The sequence below is a fragment of the Carassius auratus genome, chromosome 19, assembly GCF_003368295.1.
Source record: "Carassius auratus strain Wakin chromosome 19, ASM336829v1, whole genome shotgun sequence".
Classification (NCBI taxonomy): domain Eukaryota; kingdom Metazoa; phylum Chordata; class Actinopteri; order Cypriniformes; family Cyprinidae; genus Carassius; species Carassius auratus.
The window spans coordinates 270,098-294,900 of NC_039261.1; the positions used below are offsets into that span (position 1 = coordinate 270,098).

Consider the following 24,803-nt stretch of genomic DNA (forward strand, 5'->3'; position numbering starts at 1 on the left):
TCTCTGTGTTGAAGGATTTCATGTTTTTGGTTGTTGTTGTTGTTTTTTAACTGTTCATCTCTCATAAATGTAAACATGAAGAGCGTCAAAGTCATTCAAAAACAAAATTCCACAAGTGTGATACCCTAAATTGTGCTTGTTAAACTGCCATCAAGTTTTGTAAGTGATCAGCTTTATGATTTTCAACAAGGTCAATAAATAAATAAATATTTCTTTATTTATTTTTTTAAATCCTAACAATATTCTGGTTGGCTGGTCTTAGCTAGTCTATCAGCCTGGCCTGCAGTTTTATTTAAATATGTATTATTATTTTTATTCATTTTTCAGGGACCATTATGAACCAGAACATCACAGACATGTTTGACTTTTCAACCACCCACAAATCCATATGCATTCATGATGGTGAAGGTGCACGCAGAAGCACTAATATTTTCTTAAACACAACAACAACAACAAAACATCAATCATGTTAAGGGCAAGGAATATTGTTTATTAGACAAAAAAAAAATCCAATACTAATTCCTTTCATGTTTAGTCTTTCCGCCATCCATCACATTCAGATATAAAAAAAAATATACATATAAAAACTTTAACACACCAGTTCACATTACAAGACGACAGATGACACAAATCACTGTCCTCTTTTCGTCAGTGTTTGCATTTCCCTCAATAAACCGACATACGCACAGCCACAGTATTCTCCAACCATTCATAATGTCGTTTACACAACCTGCTTCATGAAAACAGAGACAGATTAAACACCCTGCTCCGACTTACAGATTCATTTCCTGTCACATTTGGTTTGGTTTGTACTTAAAATACGTAAAACGAAAACGTCTTTTTAAAAACAAACTTACATTAAAAGTACAGTTGACAATTGTGTGGCCATTTTGACTAGCAAAGAAGCTCTCAGGCTTTCAAACAAAGCCAAATCTATGTATTAAATGCATGTTAATGTTAAACTGCACACCATTCACTGCTGAAAACAACACGCTTCGGTGTTTATCCTGACTGAGAGCGATTGAAATAACAATGAAAAACACCTTTTCTAAAGTTAAGTTCACAATTTGCGAAAACATTGTTGAAATAAGAGTTGTCTGTTAATGTGATTTATACCTGACCTGATTTGATAAACTAACAATGAACAGTATTATTATTCACTAAACGTTGCAAAGATTTATAAATATTGTAACAAATATATAGCTCATTGTAAGTTAATATTAACTAATGCATTAACTCTCAGGGCATTTCTTACGATTTTAGGGTAAAATAAACCAAATATTTCTTTGTGATATCCACTCGCCCCACAGTTATAGTGTCAGCTTCAGCTCAGATACGTAACCCATGTGACAAAGCCTCAAACCGTAACAGACAGCGTTATGAATCTGAAGTAGTGCTGTCAAACTATTAATCGCATGTGTGTGTGTACTGTGTGCATCATGTATATATAAATACACACACACACACACAGCATATATTTTAAAAGTATTTACATGTTTATATACTCAATGATTTCATTTATTAAGAGAAAAAAGCTGTCCAAACCTGCCTGGTCCTACGTGAAAAATTAATTGTTAAATCATGAAAGTGAAACTATGATTTACCACATTATTTTAGAAACAAATATTGGGCAAATATTCTCTGGACTGATGCGACAAAAGTTGAACTTTTTGGCAGGTGTGTCCTGTCACATCTGGCATAAAACCAACACAGCATTTCACTCAAAGAGCATAAAAGCAACAGTCAAACATAGAGGAGGTGTGATGGTCAGGGGACATGGACGACATGCCATTATTGATGAAACCATGAATTCTGCGCTCTATTTGAGCCATCAGTTTGTGAACTCAAGCTCAAGCTCACTTGTGTTCTGCAGCAGGACAATGATCCCAAACACACCAGCAGGTCCACCTCTGAATGGCTCAGAAAAACAAGATGAGTTTTGGAGTGGCCAAGTCAAAGTCCAGACCTTAAACAGTCCATTCATGCTGGAAACCCTCCAGTGTGGCTCATTAAAACAATTCTGCAAAGAAGAGTGGGCCTACATTCCCCCCCAGCGATGTGAGAGACTCATTGGCAGTTATCACAAACGCTTGATTGCAGTTGTTGCTGCACTGGGCGGCACAACCAGTTATTAGGTTTAGGGGTACTTACTTTTTCACATAGGGCCAGGAAGGTTTGGACCACTTTAAAAATATATATATATTTTTAAATAAATTATTTTAAAATTATTTTTTTTGTAATATTAAAATTAGTTTGATGATCTGAATCTTTTAAGTGTGACAAATATGCAAGAAAATAAAAAATAAAAAACAGGAAGGGGGCAAAAACCTTTTCACGGCACTGTACAGTCATGTAATTTATATTATATATACATATAATTTAATATATAAGCAAAAAAAAATCTGAAATATATACATGCATGTGCTTATAAATATATACACACACACACACAGTACCCACACATATTATGTAAACAAAAACGTTCATTTTGGATGTGATTAATCGTTTGCCCACACTAATTAAAAGTATGTATCAGTAATGTTGCAATCAGCAAGTTTGGAACCAATAACTTCAAACAAACTCCAAGATGTAATCTTCAGATCTGTCACAGTGTGTCTGTCCCGTGTCAAATCAGGAGGGAGGGGGTGGGCTTTTTGCCAGGCCACGCCTCCTTGGCGTACTTCTTCTTGCGCGGCTCGTTGAGCGTCTCGGTCGAGTAGGGTCCGGCAGCAGGAGTGGGGTTCAGCACAGCGGGCGGCTGCGCCGTCGTGGGCGAGACGTCCACCTCTGGGGCCGGGTTGGGGAAGGTCAGCGGCGTCCCACCCGTGATGGCAGACGAGCCGCCCTGTCCTGTGGCCTCGTGGCTGGCGGGGGGCAGGTCTCCGTACAGCCCAGCGCTCAGCGGGAAGCTCTGTAACCGCCGCGCCACGCTCTCCTCCAATCCCAGAGTACTGCGCCCTTCCAGCTTCTTCTTCTGTGGTGCAGAAGTTTCAAAAACTAAATGCATTTTACAACTCTAAACACATTCTTAACAATGCATATTACTTAACAAAAAAATACGTTTTTATATATTTACGGTAGGAGATTTTCAAAATATCTTCATGAAACATGATCTATACTTAAAATCCTACAGATTTTTGGCATAAAGAAAAATCGATCATTTTGATCCATTCAATGTTTTTTGGCTATTGCTACAAATATACCCCAGAGACTCAAGACTGCTTTTGTGCTCCAGAGTCACCATTCATCTTGATAATGTCAGAAAACTTTGATAGAAAGGTATGTGATGTATTACAATCAACCAAAAATGATTCAGCTGTTAAATGTAAGAACACAATTAGATTATACCAATTTAGGTCAACCAATTACCATGCAATAATTCATTTTGTTCTGTCTGTGATTACAGGTCGCATTAGCAATTAAAGAAGAAACATGTGAGGTCAAAGTGTTTACTTTGTTTTTCTATCCTCACTTAGATCAATGAACTATAGTGTCCTGCATCCACTAGTGAAAAGAAAAAATGAATATCTGCTGTCTGAATAATTTTTGGTTTGACTGTAGGAGTACATCTAAGTTCCTTTACATTCAGATGCCGAGGAAGCCTTTCAGAAGCCATTCCTCCCACATTATACAATTTCCTGTTCGCAAGCCACACAACAAACAACTGAAAGTGCATTGAGAGAACGAATGGCTGTTCTCAAATCAATGCCGACACGCTCAAACAACCAGCAGACGAGAGCAGGCCGATGATCGCACCTTAAGAGGAACCACAGCCGTCTGCACCATGTTCCTGAAGCGTCCCACAGACGGGTCCACGTCCTCTGTGAGTCCAAACACAAAGAAAGAACGAGAGAAGAGAGCGTGTGAAGACCGAGCCGTTCCAGACAAACAGAAAACAGCGACAGCGGAGGATTAACACTTAGGAAGACGTTATTAATGTCTCACATGCTCACCACAGCCTCATTTACATGATTAAAAATACTGTAAAAACAGTACAATATTATTGATTCTTATATTAACTGTTTCCCATGTGAATATGTGTTCAAATATAATTTATTTCATCGATCAAAGCTGGATTTTCAGCATCATTCCTCCAGTCTTCAGTGTCACATGATCCTTCAGAGATCAGTCTAATATACTGATTTACCGCTCGAGAAACATTTCTGATTATTATCAATGTTGACAACAGCGCCATATTTTTTGGTGGAACCTGTGATGTATTTGATTTTTCAGGATATATATATACACTGTATATATATATATATATATATATATATATATATATATATATATATATATATATATATATATATATATATATATATATATATATATATATATATATATATATATATATATAGATCGTGTGAGCACCTGGGTTTATGATCTCCTCTTCTTCACTGAAGGAAACTCGCGAGCTTCTCCTCTTCCTCTTGGGTCTCTGGATCTCCAGGTTTCCTTCTTCAATGGTGAGCGTAGAAATGCGTTTGTTATGAGCCGTGTTGAACTCTGTCAGGTTCTGGAAGAAACCAGACACTACGCATATGAAACTCTTGAGCCAGCTATATTTCATATAGAGGGTTTAAATGGACATGCGCACACCTCGAGCTCGGTCTCCTCCTCCGGCAGTCCCAGCAGCCCCTTCAGTTCCTCGTCCTCCAGCCCTTTACTGTCTCCGGCGCTGGAGCTGCTCTGCGTCTGTGGTTTCTCTCTCAGCGTGTAGACGCGTGTGGACGCTCCGAACGACATGGTGGAGTCGATCGGCACCTGCTGAGGTTTGTGCGGCTCCAGGCGGATTCTGCCCAGAAATGTGCCGTGGGCTAGACAAGGACAAACGAGATGAGATGGGAACGCTTGTGTACAGACCGGTCTGTGTTGGAGCTCTGCACTCACTGCTGCTGAGGTCCATGAGGAACACTCTCTTGAGGTGTCTGTGGTAGACCAGCGCCGCGTGCACCCGCGAGCACGACTGGTGGTCTATGGTGAAGTCACAGAGGTCAGGGTTCCTCCCAAACAGATAGAACTTCTTCTCATCGATGATCAGCTTCTGCAGCAGACAGCGCCAGGCTCACTGACTGACACACATCATACTGATCCATATCTACTGATCATCAGCAATCATTCAGAGAGGTTTAAAACTGATCCTACAGCCAAACTCAAAAAAAAAATTTGTATCATCATTTATTCACCCTCAAGTCATTACAAAGCCAACTAACTTTATTCTGTAGAACACTAATAAATACATAAATACACACACACACACACACATGTATTGATGTATTGAAAAATGCTGGCAGACAACAGTTTTGGTTTTATATATATATATATATATATATATATATATAAATATATATTTTTTTTTTTTCCTAAATATTTTCTTTTATGGTTCACAGCAGAAAAGAAAAAAACATTCCCTTTAAGAAGGCGTTTAACCCATTTTCCACACATTTTAAACAAATTAATTATCGTGACCCTTCCAATATTTTTATTTTTTTAAATTATTTTATTTATTTATTTTATTTTATTTTTTTGGTGATGGAATATTGTAGAGCTGATCATAAATGTTTCAAGATATCACTCAAATTTAATTCTTACAAAAATATTATTAATGCATTTCTTTCTAGAACTATTACAGGTCTTGGAAATAACACAATTAGTTATTAAATATTAATATTTTCCTGTTCTTGATGGAACCTCCTTTATTTTCCAACTCTTATAGTCCCAGAATACTATATCGATCTATCTATCTATCTATCTATCTATCTATCTATCTATCTATAATGTAGTGTATAAAGGTGAAGCAGGTCCACCAGGTCAAAGTTCACGAATCATCATCATACTCATTTAACACTGTCTTACCTCTATTAATTTGTCTCCTTTAACCACGTCCAGATGGAGTCCAGGTGGAGGTTTTCCTGCCCTGAGATTAAATTTAATTAAATTAATACAATATGTGACAAAATTCATTCAGTCTCCCTTCAGTCTCCTAAACATTTCATATTTGCAGTGCAATTTCCTATATACTCCATGCACAGATATGTGCACTTATTTAAAATATTGACTAGAAATGCATATAGATGCTAATCAATTATAATATTTAAGAGGATTAAAGGCAGATTAGTCTACATGTTTTATGAAACCTATAACTCCATTCAACACTAAACACAGGAATCGGCAAAGCATCGCTTTATCACATGCCAAAATGTATCTAGGGCTATAATATACATCAGGCATCTAGGGGAATAATAATAAAGTCAGGTTATTAATGCAGGCATGCAGAGTGGACTATCTGCTGTGTGTGTTGAGTTACTGTCCACGCTTCAGACAGGACTGAGCCGCACTGATTTGATCCATGCACGCGCATGCAGGGCTTTTATCTGAACTGCGATAATGATGCACTTAATTTCTCATCTCACCATGACGGGCAGTCGAAGACAGCTGTGTCTGTGCTTGCATTCGCCGCCATCTTGCCCAGTCGCGCGGAATACTGGGTAAACATTAACACATCTCGCTGGGGATTGTGGGACTTGTAGTTCGCTCGTTTGACACCTAATGCAGCTTATATGGATTTGGTTTCTGATTCAATTGTTATTACCATTTCTGCTAATTTCATCTTAAAAACAATGTCCTATACCAATATGACATTTTTATGTTCAGTATTATAATATGATCTGTAAGAAATGGGTCTCAGCCTTAAAACAACCAATTAACTTACCTCTGTATCTGCAGCCAGTCTATTCAGTTTTGCAATACAGTCTTTCAATTCAATTAAACACATTTCCAAGCATTAAAGAAATAGTTCACCCACAAAAAAATAAATAAATAAATAAAATAAATAATCCTTTTGTTCTGCAACTAGAGCCTAATATCTTAATGTATCTTCTTGTGAGTTCATAGGTTTGGAACAACATCATTAATTAGCATTTTTGGGTGAACTATCCCTTTAAGATGCTTAATGTATCTATACAATAGAGGTTTTATAGCGAACGATAAGCTGAAAACTTTTGGCACTCCGCACCAAAACTGAATTGCTATTATGCATCTTCTTAATTGATAGTGGCAACAATTACAGAAGTTAGAATTGGTTTAGAAATAAACATAACGATAATCTCTCATAACATAATTGATATATTGCATGAATGTATGTGGTAGAATGCATTACATAAACAGAGAACAACACTTAATATTCATACGGCAAAATTTAACCCAAATATAAGAATCCATATTAATATTATTTACAATGGAAGAAGAACATTGTTTTATCTGTGATACTGCATTTTGAAATATTCATTAATGCATAAACAGTGTCTTCACTGTATTCATGGCTCTATAAACAGACTATAACTTCTGTTCTCAATGGCAAAAAGCTAACAGCAGACCTTCCACTTTAGAAACACTTGGTAGACAGAGATTTAAAACACAATCATTTCTCAATAAATCAATACTTCAATAAAACATGATTCAAGTAAAAGTTTTATTAATAAAGCCAACCCCAACAATAAATTACACATTCACTTAGAAGATCCCCGCTCATGAAATTCTGTTTCTCTCAAAATACTTCACAAGCACACAAAGTGTCTGAAGAAAAAGAAATGAGAGTGAAATAAAAGCACTTTTGAAGTCACAGTGCATCTCCAGCAGGTTCCCAGCTGATGGGAAATCAGGTCAGGAATCTGGGAGCACGCCACTCAGTGCTTCTTCTTTGTTACAAAATTCAAATACAGTTGTGCTCCCAGTTTGAACACACAGTATACGAGCAGACACAGAGAAAGAGCAGAAGAACACACAGAAGGGCTGGAATCACTCACAACAGCAGCCCAGCGATCATCCGAAACATCAGAAGGCCTTCATCTACAGTATGTACAGAAGAGCAAAGACGCTTGCTGAGACCAACATCTTTTATTAGTCAGGAAGGGAAAACTCGAGTCAAGTTCAAGTAGGTACATCTCATAAAACACATTGGAGTTGTTCGATTTTAAGTCGGTTCACATTGCAAGATAAAGCTGTTCTGCTCCAATCAGGTTGTTGTTCTGGTTTCTATCAGATACTATCTTCACTGTTTTCTTGAGACGTCATATTCAATTATTTTATGAAATTGCACATCTGTTTAAAAGTGTGGAGTCAGAACATTTTTTTTAAGCAATGATGCTTTAAACAAAAGTGACTTAAATTAATAGAAATAAAATAAGAGCTGTTATGAATGTGCGATCAGTTTCCACAGAAGCAGCGCAGATGTTTCTGGAGCAGCCAATCAGAGCGATTTCTGAAGGGTCATGTGACACTAAAGACTGGAGGAATGATCCTGGACACTAGCAGCTCTCAAATATATTATTAAATTGTAATGATTTCACAATATTAACTTTTTACTGTATTTTTGACTTTCTGACCCCAAACTTTTGAACCGAAGTACATGTGAAATATGAAATGTTGCACTTCCATAAATCATAAATCTACACATTTTCACACCTTTTGCTATGACACAACTTCCAAAAGGTATTTAGTCACATTAAAAAAAAAAAGTCTGAATGTCTTTGCATTTCATATGTATGCATGTATGTGTGTGTGTGTGCGCGTTGTCAAACGACTGCTTGTGATTAATTACCTCCAAATAATAAAAAAACAACATTGTTTACATCTGTGTATTTATGTATACATGTGTATTATATAAATACAAGCAAATATTTTCAAGATATACACTGTGTGCATGTATTTATATATACATAAATACAGTAAACGTTACACAGCACACATTTTTGGATGTGATTAATCGTTTGACAGAATGTAGACACACACAAACACACACACGTATACATTTTCCCCTCTAATACAATAATATTAACACATATGGTGTCAGACTCAAATGGGAGTTTTGCCATTCACACTCATCCAAAAACAGAATCGGTCTCAAATCAGGTTTGGGACACGTGCAACTGTGATGTGAACGTAGCTTTTCTCGTCACAATGTTTCCATCGGGCCACGGTCTTACACTCCAATGACATTCACCTGTCTGTCGGCTTCACAGACCCCATCCAGGAAGTTCTCTTATTAATACTGACAGACAGCAACACTTGATAAAGAATCACCTCTAACCAACACCGGCTAATGTATCGCTGTCCCCTGAGAACTTCAGGAAACACACGGCCCAATCAAGTGCTCGTAGGGGCAAGAGGATTTAAAAATAAGGCATAAATTATGTTAATCTAAAAGGAAATGAAGATTAAACAATATTTGGGCGATTAGGAAGTAGTGGCTGTTTGAACATAATCCTTTTATCCTTTATTCTTGCGATAATGTGGATTATAGCATAATACCACAGCTGGAAGAGAAGCTTCCACAAAAGAGGGAAAAAAATCTTGGAGACGGATGAACTTGGAATTAAATTTTGCTGGTTCTGGCATTTACAGCATGCCCCACTTGACAAGATGGGAAAAAAAAAAAAAGTATGGATACACACAGCATTAAATATTAATGCCTTCGCTTGTCACCTAGGAAAAAGACGTGTCCTGTGTTTAAAGGGACAGAGGTACTGCTGCCACGAGGGCTCATGTCTGAAGTGCTTGTGAAATCGTACAAAACGTTGACCTGAATGGCAGTTTCTGTCCCGGAGAATGCTTTCTTCGCCTAATTCCTCGGGAGCGTAACAGGCTTAGCGTTAGTCTGTGGAGAGAGCGTGGCGGAAGGGATTACCGGTGAGATTCGGCACAAGAATGACACAGTGAAGTGGAGATCAAATTCAGCTCGCTGGTATCGTGTGTCAGAGACGTGAAAGCCCCGACTCACAGAGGCTTACGGTTGTGTGTGTGTGTGTGTGTGTGTTAGCATCAACCTTTCCATCCGTTCACACTCCCTGAAGGTGAGAGGTGTTGCATGTATTAGTGCACTGGCGTTTGTTGTAGTGCGTAAGTAACTCTCTCTGTGCGAACGCGTGAGGTTTCGTGTGTTTAATCGAGGCTGGTTGTTCGGAGCATTCATATGAGGATCATTAGGTCTAAACTCTCTAGTAAACTCACTCCAGCACAATGCCACGGTCTATTCCAGATGAATTCAAGTCAATGCTAAAGTTAATTCATAGATCAGTCAGATGAAGATGATGGATGAAGAAGAAGAGCAGCTGGTACGTTCAACAAACAAAATACAAATGATGTCACTTTAAAACAATTAACAGAGGATTAAAATCACCAGTATTCTATTAATGGACAGTTCACCTAAAAATAAAGAAATTCCAATATTTATTCCCATGCATGTTGTTCAAAACCTTGTTAACCGAACAGTTGTTAGTCTCTACTGACTTAAATAATATGGCCAAAAATATATAATTTAAGACAATGGTGACCAGGACTTATTTGAACATCCATATTCTTCAAAATACTTTTTCAAAACTAATCAGAAGTAGTTAAGTAAATTGCATACCACTTTCTAAATGTTTTACACAAATTGCAGCATTTCCCGCATTCATTTAATCAATCAAACCTGTTGATCAAGGATTAACCTGTCTGGCATGTCCAGAATTCTGGTGATGGGATTGCAAAAATAAAATAATGCCTCATTAAAATGTACATAAAAGAAAGTAACTGTTCCTTCAAATTTTACACTCTCTTTGTTGAAAGTGCCAGCTTGCCTCTTTTTGAATATTATGGGATATAATTAAGCAACAATCCAGAGAGAAGAAAACATAGCTCCTCAAATCAGGACTGTTGTTTATGTTGAATCACTTTACACCTGGTGCTCCGAAATGGACACACACAGTACACACAGATGCCTTTAGCGCCAAAATCAGTGTCCAGCAAGACAGAATATATGTTTGTGTGTCAGTTTATCAGATACTGTCTGAAGTGCCTTGAAACTTAATCTTCCAGGCACTCATGTTTTTATTAAAATGCGTAATAATTGACAGATTATTCAAATTTCACCTGTTCAGCAGGATGACAAATATTACAGAATAATTTTCAGAATATCTTGTCAAAATATAAATTATTGCCTTGATGTTTTTGTAGAATTTTTTATTATTTTTTTTTATTATTATTGAGTGATAGAAATACTCCCTGAAGCCCTTTTGTTTGTGGAGCACAGAAAACAGATATTAATCCTGTTGTAAAAAGCCCATAAATTCAAAGTGGCTGTAAAAAAGAAAAAGCCATTATTTTCTGCATGTTTTCCACTTTGCATCACAAGTTGAATTAGCACCGGGAGTGTGGTGAGAGTAGCTCTCATAGAGAACTAAAGAGCTCCCAAGAAAGATGGAAGCCATGAGTCTTTCTGCTGTGCTGTATTAGAACTACATCAGGGCTGGGCGTTAACTTGAACAGGAATATCAACTCTGATTCTAACGAGTTTCTATCCATTGAAATCATGGGAGTAGATCACTTTTTCATGCCTTCTTCCAATTCATGAGCAAAGAAATTAAATCAGACACCATCCAAGTGAATTTTTCATGAAGCCAAAATATTTTACAAACACATTTTATAGCCCAGCCCTAATCTACATGCTATCTGATGTCTTAGTGCTGGAATGTTCTGGGAAGTCTGTGGACCTGTGTGTTTATCTGGGTTGATGTGGATTATGGTCAATGGAAGGTGGATATCTGAGGATTTTTCCAGCAATGAAACCCCCCTGAAGCTCATTTGGACTCTCGCTGATGAAAATCCCAATTTGTTGTGAACAGGTGAGACAGTAATAAGCTTTTTACATCTCAAAGGCAGTTTATAATCAATGAATCTGTTGTACTAAACTGTAAGAATATCAAGAAAAAAGAAAACACGAACCAGTGCAATCGCCCACTAAAAACCCCACTCCAAAGGACCTGTCCCAAACGGCACCATCAGCCTATGAAGTATTCCCCGACAAAGTCTATACTTTGCAGCACAGGTAATTGTGGGCTCAGCAAATTGTGCCTAAACTGAATTCCCAAATGGTAAACCCTATGGCAGGTGTCTCAAACTCCAGAGCTCCGTCCTGCAGAGCTCCGACCCCAGTCAAACGCACCAGAACCAGCTGCTCAAAGTCTGCAGGGCTACTTAAAAATTAAAGGCAGGTGTGTGGGAGCAGGGTTGGAGCTGAAGTCTGCAGGATGGTATCTCTCCAGGAGTAGGGTTCGGGATCCCTCTCCTACAGTCTTATGGATTTCACAGACACTGCCAAAACCACAAGACCACTGTGTGCCATTTGGGACAAGGTCAAACAATATGTTCTCACTTCAAGCTCCAAGCCCATTGTCCTAGAAGTTTACCCCATCTCCAAGATGGTGTCCTTTCACGTATCCCAATCGAGTTCCCTGCATGCGATCCGAACCAACCTGAGCTCCAGCTCAACGGCGTCGGGTCGCTCCTGTGGATTGGCGGAGAGCATCTCCCGAATCAGCTGCTTCATGCCAGCGTTCATGCTCTTCTTCCGAGCCGGAATGTGGAGCTCCATCTTGGGGTTCTCCAGCAGAGCCTCCCCCAATGGGACTATATCCTCCCCCTGTTGGACGTAGCTCCCCAAGAGCTCCTTCTGAGTCTCTACATCTACAAACGTAATCCGTTCCACCATGGCCCATATGATGACCCCCAAAGCAAAAATATCAGCCTTTGCGGTGTAATGGCCCTCCCAGACTTCAGGGGCCATGTAGAAGTCCGTCCCACAAGCTGTGGACAAGAAACACTTGTTGACGCTTGCCGGTTCTTCGGGGTTCAAACCAGAACAGGAGCAGACCTTGCTGAGACCAAAGTCGGCCACCTTCAGGGTGGGTTCGGGGGACCCGGCCGGGGTCCTGCCCTGCGAGATGAGAATGTTGTCGGGTTTGAGGTCTCGGTGGATGATCTGGTTGCGATGCAGGAAGGCAAGAGCGCTGCCCAGTTGCAGCATGAAGCTGGTGTTGGTCTTGCGGCTGGGTTTACGGGACAGGAGATAGGCGTTCATGTCTCCGCCATCGCAGAAGTCCATGACGAACCACAGGTAGTAGGCGCAGCGGGGGTCAAATGTGATCTCACCTTTCAGGGAGGTCTCCACCAACTGAGTGTTTACACAAAAACAAAAAAAAGTTACAATCAGTTGTTTAAAATGGGACACTTTCAGTCCTGGAGAACTAGTGTCCTGCAGACTTGTTTGGTACTTTAGTACCATTCTCAGTTTAAACTACCTGTCTGTAAATTGCATGTTGTTCTCAAATTTATCTTAGATTAGCTTGTCCAGGTGTGTTAGGTTAGGGAAAGAACTAAACTCAGCAGGACACAGGCCCTCGAGGGTTGGATTCAAAGAGCCCTGACATAAAAGGTTCACATTTTGCATATATTTACGCATTTATAACCATGGTCAAGGACTTTTAATGGCCAATTACTATTGTCATCCAGAAATTAGAGTGACTGACGGTTGACAAACACAATTTAATTGCTTTCATTTTAAAGAAGTCACTCAATTCAAGAAATGTGTTAACAGAAACTGTGCACTTACATAACCAACTTTTGTTAAGTTCAACTAACTGCATGATTTGTAGGGTTGGGCACTGAAACCCGGAGCCAATATGGTGTTTATCGACATTGTTGGAATATCTGTGCAATTATGTCGTCATAAATACGGTTTCCAAAAGTTCACGAGGAAGCATTCGGTTTCCTATCTACTATAAACTACAGCTGTTTCCTCCAGCAAAAATAGACCTTAACACATATGAATTTATACTTTATACTTGTTTAAATATACCTAATTGAATTATACTTACCTTTATACATACACTACAGTGCAAAAGTCTTAGTTACGTTAGTATTTTCAGTTATTTATATCTTATTTATATATTTATTTTCAATCTTTTATATCAGTGTGGTAGTAAAAAAAATATAAATTTACATTTCCAAACATTCATTTTGCCATTAATTTTAATCAATTTATGACAATATATTTAGTTTTAAATAACTGGCTTAAAACGATTCCTTCCGGGTTAAAAAACTAATGCGCCTAAGACTGTACTTTACAAACGACACTGTTGCTACTTTATAAGGAATGAGCATACAGTCATTCACAAAGCTGATTAAAGACAGTGACAGACAGCACTCATTTTAACTAAATATCAGTGATTGGACAGAGATACAGTAGAAACATTATGTGTGGTTTTGTATGAAACAATAACCAGATAAATACATTTGTTAGCCTTAGAGTAAGGGAAGCACAACTTGAGATATGAGAGCATCCAAGGAGAATGTGAAAGCTATGGATTTATTTTAATTATTTTGAATGTTAATGTTATCCAAAGTTTTTTTGGATAAAAAAAAAAAAAAAAAAAAAAAAAACGTTTTAAAAGTATTGGTTTAGGCCCCGGTACCTTTTTAAAAGTATCGATATGGCACAGTTATCTTAAAAAAAAGAAAAAAAAAAAGAACAATCGATACCCAACCCTAATGATTTGAGGAATCATTCATGACTGTCACACAAAAAGGAAAATCAAACGTCCTGTTATTTTATCCTGTTCTGGCATTATTTGCTTGCTGGGGATACTCTAGGAAATTTAGTGGGATAAAACAGAAGTAGCTCTGGGAAAGAAGCCAAACTCTGTTGCTGAAATCTTAGAATGTCTCACAACAACCCACATGCCACTATAATCACACATCATCATAAATCAAAACACAATCACTTATAGAGAGACAGCATTTCTCTTTCAAAACTTAGTGATTTGCTATTGAGTTTGATGCTGGAATGTTATGCTGAAGCCATAGTTGGATATAGTATATTCCTAGTTACTATACCTCCGTGTTGCACTGCACACACTCTTAAGTTGGATGTATGACAAAAAAAAGTCAATGCTGCTGTTAACTTTATAAAGGTTTGGCTGTCTCCTGACAAACTGTGGTGGAAAAATGATGCTATGATTATAGAAAAAGAAGATCATTCACTGTGTTTTGTTTCTGCTAACAGTTACTAAATGAGTCATTTTAGTCATAAAAATAAGTCATAAAAGTAAATGCTCAATACGGTCCATGCACATTTTCCTTGGAGTCACCATTTTTACCTGACATACACTGCGTCTTTATGTAATCTAAGTTTTAGATTTTAGGAGGAAGATGGAAATTTGAACAGTAGAATTCACAAAAAAAAAAAAAAATTGATTGCCAAACTGAATTAGATTGAGACATTTTTATACTTTGCACCATTTAATTAAAGTACAAGTATATGTATAATTCATTTCTCACCACTATGCTGGCAGGGCTTAATACATGCTATAAAGAAGAGGTGTCTTATACGAATGATTGAAAAGTATCACATTGACTGAATGATAGGGCAATCTAGACTACACCTATCAAGTAATGCAATTATACAACCAGCTTTGTGTTTAGGTTTGCCTCACCATTGCAGGCTACTGCAAAACAGAGCACCAACCTATAAACGCTGAACCAACTGTCTGCACAGGGAACCAATCAGAGTCGATCTCATCTGAAGCACAGCAACAACAACACTGTCCAAAGAGAAGATGTGTGCTGCTGCTGCATGTCATGTGTTCGTACAAATAAACCACATCCTTCCTCTGATGCCCTCCACATGGGATTCGCGTTTCAAGATTAGCACTGCTCTCTAAAAAAGCTCTCAAACATAAAACGGTTTTCTTTAGATTCAGCGAAATCATTAACCGAACTGCATTCTTAAAGCAAAATCCCTTAAGGTTAATTTACCAAATGCATTAATCGTTTTTTTTTTTTTTTTTTTAATAACAAAGTGTCAAAACCTGCTCATCAACCGGGTGCATTTATAACATTTACCTAAGACTACATGTTAAAGTCTATGTGAAAGTGCAAAGATTTTTAAGGAGCCAAGCATTTAGTTTTTGACTGGTTGTCTGTTGCAAAACAGCTGCAACATTCAAGCAACAATGGCTATGAACAACGGTTAAACTGACTTTAAAGGTTAAAAAGAGTGCTAAACTTATGTGTGTGAAGTATTGCTTTACAAATGAGTGTGAGTGGTTATGTTAAAAAGATATTAGCCTAGGTTTAAGCACATTGCAATACATTTTTCAGGGTATCTGTGCAAATCTGAAGCAGGTTTCCTGTGTCATGTGTTGACAGAAGATGCTTTGCACACAGGTCAGCAGACAAACAGCCCTCCGCAGGCTTATAATTATAGCAGCGAGAGCGCTAACCAAACTCATCTCAAAGGCCAGGAATAACATCCTCACGTCTTCAAGTGACTTGAACAGATGAAATGACAATACTATAATCACCCAGTTATATTACAGTGCCTTGTACAGTAGTCAAGAGTAGTTTGTATTCCTGCTGCATCAGAATAGCCAGCCAACAGCAATCTAGTCCATTAGGAAGGCGATTTCTTTTGTTTTTTTTTCATCAGGATGCATGTGACAACTGTTTTAGTGTGGTGTTCTTCACCTTGCTGACAGTCAGAACAGTCAAATCTTTGGGAAGACTATGATAGCTTTATTCAATAACCAGGTATTTATTTATTGAATCTGTCAATTACACTACTCAAGGGCTGTGCTTACAGTGCATATAGTCTTAAGAAACATGCCTGGTCAGTGTCTGGTGGACATAATCCTTAACCCAAAATGATAGTGATGTCGTAATGCATCCTGGGAACTTCCCAAAGAATCAGCAAATACAATGTACTGTGTGATTTTGAGTGCAAGGGACCATTTCATTTTCCGTTTCCAATTACTGACAAGACGCTTGGCACTACTACAACAATGCTAAATGCTAAAACAATGCTAAATGAAGCTATATAGCTACACTTCATCAACAGTATAGCAAACAGGGCTGCACAAAATACCAGAATAAACCTGGCTTACTGGGATTATCTAATTAAAAAATCTTTGATTTGTTTAAATAATGATATGCACGGCACAGTCTTTATTTACATGCATGCAGCTCAAGAAATTATTATTATTATTATTATTTATTTGCTGGAAAACTGACATAATAAAAGCCTGGTTTTTATTTTGCAACATTATAACAATATATTTCTTGTTTTTACATAACAATCAGAATGCAAAAGATTAATTATTATTATTTTGAATGGACAACCGAACGGGAATGCATAAAAACTTGGAAAGATTTTCTTTTAAACTGTTCACTTTACAGTAACTGAAAGAGGTTTGGTTTGGTTTTTGGGAAGAGGATACAGTGTGAACACCCTGATCTGCCAAGTCTTTCACCAAATCATTCAGCTTTCCTTAAAAATGTACAAGAGTAAATGTTATTTAGCTAAATTTTCATTTAAAACTTCTATTCCCAACATAACTCCCCACAATTAATCATTTCATATTTTTCATATAGCAGTGATAGCATTGCAGAGAAAATAAATGTTCCTATCTCCGTTTTTATTATTATTATTATTATTATTATTATTTAGAATGCTTCCAAAATGGGGCACAATATTTTAAAATCTCATCTCCTAAATCCACCAATGATTACCTCATCTCTATTAATAAACCAAAAATTACTTTAAGTGGCATTTCTTCCTTTAGCCACTTCCTGTTTCCTGAGCGGATATCAAAGGCACAGCACTAATGTGCAGATAACAAATGATTTAAATTTAAAGGGATACTCCACCCCAAAATGAAACTTTTGTCATTAATCCCTTGGGGGATGTTGTTCCAAACTGTTAGAGCTTCATTTGTCTTTTGTGACTGTCCCATAGATTACTTATTAAAATACACTGTCAGGGTCCAGAGAAGTATGAAAGACATCGTCAGGATAGTGCACCTGACATCAGTGGTTCAACTGTAATGCTATGAAGCAATGAGAATACTTTTTGTGTGTGAAGAAAACAAATGAACGCAGGCAGATTACGCTCTTCAGTGTCAGACGCACCATGAGGATGTGCAGTTTTCTTTCAAATCACAGCATAAATACACGTAGAAAAAGTATCCTAGTGGCACGGCTGACACAAGAGTGTGTGCTGTCTGGGTTCAGCTCATTTTCAAGAATGGTGCTATGGTAGTGCTGAGAGACACAGAGGACACAGATTATTGAATGAAGTCTGTATTTTTGTTTCCTTCTCATAAAAAAAAAATATATAAATATTAGGCTGAACCACTGATGTCAGATGGACTATTCTGAAGACGTCTTCTGGACGCTGGCACTCTATTTTACTGGGCAGTCTATGGGACAGTCTTAATTCTCCCATTTTTCATCCAAAATATCTTAAATTGTGTTGAGGAACAAAGCTTTTACGGGTTTGGAACAACATGGGGGTAAGTGATTAATGACAAACGTTTCATTTTGGGGTGGAGTATCCCTTTAATTTACATTTTGATCAGCAAATGTTTCCAAAAAATCTCAATATTGAGGAAATTGCCTTTTAAGTTGTCAAAATGAAGTTCTTAGCAATGCATATTACTAAACAAAAATTAAGTTTTGATATTAATATATAATTATTTTTGGCATTAAAAAAAAAAGTTTAAATTTTGACCCATACATGTATACTGTTGGCTATTGCTACAAATATACCCGTGCGACATATGACTAGTTTTGAGGTCCAGTGTCACACATTGTGTAAAAAAATGTTTTCATGTGACTGATTGCGATTAATCGTTTTACATCCCAATTTGCCACCAAGTTCTTTGATTTCTCTTCTGTAGTGTTGTCAAAAGACCCGGTACTTCGGTACCAAGTCGGTACTAAAAAAAATGTAAATGTGACGGTACCAGGTTTCTTTTAAGTACCGGTAGAACCGGGGTCCCATTCAAACCCGGTTCTTGACGCATACAGCGCTGTGATTTCAGCGAAGAAGAAAACGAGGACGGAATTTCAAAATCCAGTCATGAAAATGAAACTATTCCTTAATAAAAAGATATATTTATTTCTTCTTGCATCTCGGGGAGTGAAGTCACTTATGTAACAAGTCACGTTTTTTAGTATGCAAGTTCACGTCATGTGTACGTGCCACGCAGCGACACAAACGTAAACAATGAAGGGAGGTGAGAGATGTTTGTGTCAGCTAAACGACAACATTAAGGTCCGTTGTACACTTTGTGCTGGCGGCGACAATGTGTTATCTAGCTACAAAAACACTACATCGAATTTGAAAAATCATTTGGATTCGCAGCACTGCACAGTCAAATTTATAGAGCAAGTCACACACAAAAACTGGACTTCGATATTTTTTTTTTTTAAAACAAGTATTAATGTTAAGTCAAGAAAGACTGCCTTTATTTTTTGTAAAAACATGTATTTTTTTCAGGAAATAGTTTTTAAGTTCAACTTTGTCAGGAGATAGATTGTGGATGTTACCGTTAAAAATACACTTCCAATAAAGTGAGTGTTGGCAAAACTGGTTGTCATTTTTATGTTGTCAGCAGCTGCTGATTGTAACTAATAAAGTAACTTGTAAAGTAATTAGTTACTTTTAAAATCAAGTAATCTGTAAAGTAACTAAGTTACTTTTTAAATGAAGTAATCTGTAAAGTAACTAAGTTACTTTTTCTATCAAAGTTTTTATTCTACTTATACTTTATTCAAAGTAACTGTGGCAACACTCGAACAAGCAGAAGACAGGCCGGTTTCTCTGGTAGTGGGTGGAGCTAATGTGTAAATGGCAATTTCATTGGCTGGCGTTCATCTATTACGTCTCTGTTTTGATTTCAGCAAATCAGTTTGACCGAACGCATACAACGTGATTAATATTCATGAACCCAGCAGCTCATCAATTCATAGTGCATTGTATATTGTTAGTATGGTAGTAGAATTAGTAGCAGTATTATCTTTTAATAATAATTCATATGATCTATTTTTTTTTTTTTAACAGAAACCCTCAATGACCAAAAATATCTTAAGCATCACCACCAGTCTTTAGTTCAGTTAAAATGACAAATATGCATTCATTAAAAGTTCATTTTTACATAAAGGCATTGTGCTAGAAATATTACTATTATTTAGTAAAATGTATGTGATACTGCAACTACTGTTGAAAAATAAAACTTTATTTTTTTTAAAGAAATAAATCACCAAATTATTTCCTCCATGTTTTAATTTTAATAGCAAATCCCCTTTATTTACCAAAAATCAAATGTGTTTAAATTTCATAAATTAAAAGACAATTAAATATGGGTGAAACTTGTTTACTGTTTTTCATAATTAAATAACTTGTAGAAAAATGTTAAACACAATTGCAAATAAGTATAAAGAATGGCATAGGTTTTAATTTTTGTGATAAAAAGTTTTTTTTTTTAGCATATTTTTGTGTTTTGCTTTGGTACCGAAACTGGTACCGAGAACCATGGATTTTCACTGGTATCGGTACCGAATACTGAAATTTTGGTACTGTGACAACACTAAAGCGAACGTAACCCTAAACTTGAAGGGCTGTGTGTTGGCTGTGTTTGCAGGTTGGACACATACTTCCAGATAGAGCGAGGAGCTGGAGCCGTGGCTCATCCTCTGGGCGAGACCGTCTCTCTGGAGAATGCATTCCTCCAGGTGGATGACGTTGGGATGCTGGCTCTGGATGCTGCTCAGGGCCCAAAACTCCCTCAGGGCCAGCTCCACGTTCTCCGGCGAGTGACAGCGGATCTTCTTCACAGCCACGCGAGCACCGGTCTGCCGTACAGCTGCCTCGTAAACCACACCGTAGCTGCCCCGGCCCACCTCCTGGATCAGCTCGTACTTGGCTTGACTGCTCACCATCCTCTTCTTCATCACCTGTGTGGCCAAAACACAAGCATCCAGGACTGGAGTCACTGTAGTACTTGAAGACTTTTAATGGAAAACCTAACTTAAACAATTTTTATATCAGCAAAGAATTTCATTTTATTCCAAAGCAGGGATGACAATGAAAGCAGAGAGTTATTAAGCACACAGAGCTCATCACCACTATGGATCGATCTGCAATGTTGATTTCAACTGTATAACAGGAAACACAAACCTGCTGTGGCCCATTAGAGCAGCAAGCATTTGTATCAGGTTTCTCTTAACATCACTTGTTATATAACAATTAGTCTCAGTCTCAGACAGACTGTCCGATACATACACTACTCTAAAATGACAAGAGCTGCCAATTCAACTTGCACTGGCTGACCGCTGAACTGCTTCAGTCAAGGGTTTTTCAGTCTCTCGGTAAAGAAAAAGCTTTAATAGCATGAGACTAGTCACATCATTTACAAACATTATTCTTTGAAAGACATTCAGTTTTGTTTGAGGTAATGAGTAGTAAAGCATCACCAAATGTAGCCAATGGGTTACCTCTAATCATTTTCCATTTACATTATTTGTTCAAGGTGAAACTTGGGGTACACCAGCCAAATATCGTGGCAGTTCCGGTTTTCAAATTTGATATAAAACAACAAGCCTTGTTGCTTGCGTTCCTGTGGGTCAGATATCAGCTGCTTTCTGTCTGGTGGGTGGTGTTTGGCCAGACGCTAGCTACATAATGAAATCCACTCGTCAATAGTCTGGCTCTTCAAGATAATACAAGAGTGGGCTTTATCTCACTTATTTGCTGCATAACAGTCTTTCTAAAAGAGGTTTCCAAGAACTTGTTTGGAATAACAAACAATATTTGTGTGTCATGCGATCCGTAATAATGTCCTCTTAGAGCACGCCTTGTGAACTCTTAACAGTAGTGTTAGGATTTTACATTCACACCAATTAAAAAAAAGTCAACTTTTTATCCATTTAATATGTATAACGGGACCTTGTGCTTTGCTATTGTAATTACATTTGGTTTTTGAAACAGCTTGAGGATATTTGTCTCTATAAAAAGGATATTAAAAAATGATGTTATTTATATTAAAATTAAATTTGTGCATTTAGCAGACGCTTTTATCCAAAGCGACTTACAGTGCATTCGGGCTATAAATTTTTACCTATAATGTGTTCCCGGGGAATCGAACCCCCAACCTTGCGCAATGCTCTACCAATTGAGCTACAGGAACTTTTATTTAAAAGCTTATTTTCATCTGAAAGTGTCTCATAGTCCATTAACTCCACACATTTCACCACAAACTCTCTTTCAATAGTCCATTTGTGTGTCAGACTTTACTAATGAACCTTTAAAAATATTTAAGCTTGGGATTTGACCAAACTTTTATTTATTTTTATTTTTTTATTTTTTTATTTTTGGATACAGCGAGGTCCATTTTATTTTCAAATTGAACTAATACAAATATTTGATTGTATTTGTTACTACTCTAATATACCTGTAATCATAGACTGTATAAAAACCCTATAACACGTGTGCAAATCTCTTTCTTGTGTTGACTTGTTTCCTACTGAAACAAGACTAGGGCGGGGCATATATAACGACCACGCCCCTTTTTAAATAGCCAATAGCCATAGTTAACCATGACTTCCTACTTAGATTACATTTTATTACAAGTTAGTGAAAAGGACGTTATCATTGCCTAGAATGCATTCGATTGAAATTATAATAATAATAAACATCCGATGATGCTACAAAACTCCACTTTCTCCATTCAGAATTATTATTATTTTTTTTAATCATTCAGTTAAATTCCACTAAATTTACATTACTCGTGCATGCACAAAAACATAGCATTATAATTGTTCTAAATGAGATGTTTCTTTAGGAAAAGGTCTCGTTTTGTAACGAAGAGATCAGATACATTTTAAAACGCAAATGGTAACGTAAACAAATGCGACAGCACTGACAAACACGTGTGTGTGTGCACGAGGAAACAACGATCAAAGGGCAAAGCTAGCATTGCACTCTCAGTGTTCAACTCTCTGTGTGAGGACAGTGAAGCAGAAATCGCATGAACACGGTCGTGTCGTGTTTGTAACGCAGTCCTGTGCCTGTGTTGTGTAAAAGGCCTGTCGGTTTTGTCCGTTTCTGCCCGAGCGCCGCCGTGTTCTCCTCTCCAGCTGTACACAAGCCTTATTTTACACACTGCAGCAGCTCAGCACACGAGAGCAGATATGCTCGATGCTCATATGTTGCTGTGACAGTAACAGTTAAAGGTGTGTTTCGTGACAAAACGTATCCAGCGACAGCATGCACCTGCGCAACAGCACGACACACACATGCTCGGACAAAGAGTTCTGCTACACACAAACACACACGCACGCACGCACGAGAGCAGCATTTACCTGTGCACGACGTTATTCCCAATGTAGCTGATTTCCCTTTGCTCTGCTTTTCCCGGCAGCCATTATAAGCGCGAGGCCGTCGCAAACGCTCCTCTCCTCTCTCGCTTTCTCTTTTTCTCCCAGACAGCTGTGAGCGCGTGCCCGTGCGCGCACTCGCGTAGAAGATTCCTTTTGCGCGCACCCTTCGCCTGTCTTATAAAATTGGGCAGCGTAGAGAAAGTGAGAAACACCGCCCTCTCTCACTCACACACTCACACACACACTCACACACACACATCAGCAGTTCTGCCGAACAAAATCTACCATGGTAACTGCAGCTTCAGCAAGAGACTACTAGTCCCAATTATTTTAATTAATCTACATCATTTATATGAATTCGTATTGGTCATCGCTGTTATGCAAAAAAAAAAAAAAAGGAAGACAAAAGAATCTGTGGACAACGACTGAAAATTTCTGAATATTTCTTACACTTCTTAATATTACTGGCCTTTATAGCCTGCATTAAATGGGTTTAATGTAGGCTATATAGGCCAGTAATATTAAGAATACTCAGGGACAGGGGAAAAAATGATAATTAAAAATAAAAATAAAAACCAACATTGTAACAAATGTACACACACATATTTGCATTACAATTACATTTATTCATTTAGCTGACGCTTTTATCCAAAGTGACTTACAAATGAGAACAGCGGAAGCAATTAAAAACAATAAAAAGAGCAATGATATATAAGTGTTATATATATTGTTAGGTTAACAAAGTACACATAGTTGGACATTTAAATAATATAATAATTAAAAGGAAAAAAGATAGAATAGAGCAAGCTAGTGTTAGAGTTATTTTATTTATATTTGTGTAAAATGGATAGAATACAAAAAGATTAGTTGTTAGATTTGAGTGAGTGCTCAAATAAGGTGAATGCTAAAGTTAGAGGGTCAAATAAAGATGGAAGAGATGTGTTTTAAGCCGATTCTTGAAGATGGCTAAGGACTCAGCTGCTTGGATTGAGTTGGGCAGGACATTCCAGCAGGAGGGAACATTTAATTAATTAATAAATACTGTAAAAGTGACGTAAAAGTGGCCCATAAGTCTGAAGCAATTAATTTAGGTAAATGGGTGCAGAGCCAGTGGTAGTTTTGTAGGCAAACATCAATGCCTTGAATTTGATGCGAGCAGCTATTGGAATCCATTGCAAATTGATAAACAGAGGTGTGACGTGTATTTTTTTCGGCTCATTAGAAATTAATCTTGCTGCTGCATTCTGGATTTTGGACGGCCTGCCAAGAGAGCATTGCAATAGTCCAGCCTGGACAGAACAAGAGCTTGAACAAGGAGTTGTGCAGCATCTTCTGAAAGAAAGGGCCTGATCTTACTGATGTTGAATAAAGTAAATCTGCAGGATCAGACACTTTTAGCAAATTAGGTCTGATTAAATCAGCTGATCATCAATCATAACTCCGGGGTTTCTGCCTGTTTTGAAGGAGTTATGGTTGATGTGCCTAACTTGATGATGAAATTGTGATGAAACGATGGATTTGTTGGAACCACAAGCAGTTCTCTCTTAGCAAGGTTGAGTTGAAGGTGATGGTCCTTCATCCAGGAAGAAATGTCTGTTAGACAAGCTGAGTTGCGAGTGGATACAGCCGGATCATCAGGATGAAATGAGAGGTAGAGTTGAGTCTCATCAGCATAGCAGTGGTATGAAAAGCCATGTTTCTGAATGACAGAACCTAATGATGCCATTTAGACAGAGAAGAGAAGTGGTCCAAGAACTGAGCCTTGA

The 24,803-nt window shown here is 37.6% G+C and overlaps 2 protein-coding genes across 4 annotated transcripts; both read right to left on the minus strand.

The window, feature by feature from the left end:
* Nucleotides 1-464: 464 nt before the first annotated feature.
* Nucleotides 465-6,807, minus strand: ppp1r8a (protein phosphatase 1, regulatory subunit 8a). 3 transcript variants are annotated; one of them, XM_026288266.1, is made up of 7 exons: nucleotides 6,417-6,807; nucleotides 5,860-5,920; nucleotides 4,894-5,047; nucleotides 4,603-4,820; nucleotides 4,375-4,519; nucleotides 3,757-3,821; nucleotides 465-2,974 (listed from the first exon to the last, which is right to left on the minus strand). In XM_026288266.1, exons 1-7 carry the CDS (start codon nucleotides 6,497-6,499, stop codon nucleotides 2,627-2,629), a joined length of 1,074 nt encoding a protein of 357 aa, XP_026144051.1. In that variant the 5' UTR covers nucleotides 6,500-6,807; the 3' UTR covers nucleotides 465-2,626. The 3 variants fall into 3 exon arrangements, with proteins under 3 accessions (XP_026144051.1, XP_026144053.1, XP_026144052.1); XM_026288268.1 differs by having other exon boundaries at nucleotides 4,894-5,071; nucleotides 6,417-6,805; XM_026288267.1 differs by having other exon boundaries at nucleotides 4,894-5,101; nucleotides 6,417-6,805.
* Nucleotides 6,808-7,884: 1,077 nt separating this feature from the next.
* Nucleotides 7,885-23,204, minus strand: pdik1l (PDLIM1 interacting kinase 1 like). Its single transcript, XM_026288269.1, has 3 exons — nucleotides 23,020-23,204; nucleotides 20,314-20,613; nucleotides 7,885-12,991 (listed from the first exon to the last, which is right to left on the minus strand). The coding sequence occupies exons 2-3, from the start codon at nucleotides 20,608-20,610 to the stop codon at nucleotides 12,251-12,253; spliced, it is 1,038 nt and encodes a 345-aa protein (XP_026144054.1). The 5' UTR covers nucleotides 20,611-20,613; nucleotides 23,020-23,204; the 3' UTR covers nucleotides 7,885-12,250.
* Nucleotides 23,205-24,803: the final 1,599 nt, after the last annotated feature.

Bases quoted from the DNA above. Each gene is read 5' to 3' on its own strand.
- pdik1l (XM_026288269.1), bottom strand. From the start codon at position 20,610: ATGAAGAAGAGGATGGTGAGCAGTCAAGCCAAGTACGAGCTGATCCAG. The intron at 12,992-20,313 runs GTATGTGTCCAA...GTAAACACTCAG, and splicing joins GCTCCTCGCTCTATCTGGAA to TTGGTGGAGACCTCCCTGAA.
- ppp1r8a (XM_026288266.1), bottom strand. From the start codon at position 6,499: ATGTTTACCCAGTATTCCGCGCGACTGGGCAAGATGGCGGCGAATGCA. The intron at 4,821-4,893 runs GTGAGTGCAGAG...GTCCTTGTCTAG, and splicing joins CCTCATGGACCTCAGCAGCA to CCCACGGCACATTTCTGGGC. The intron at 2,975-3,756 runs GTGCGATCATCG...TCTGCACCACAG, and splicing joins CGGCTGTGGTTCCTCTTAAG to AAGAAGAAGCTGGAAGGGCG.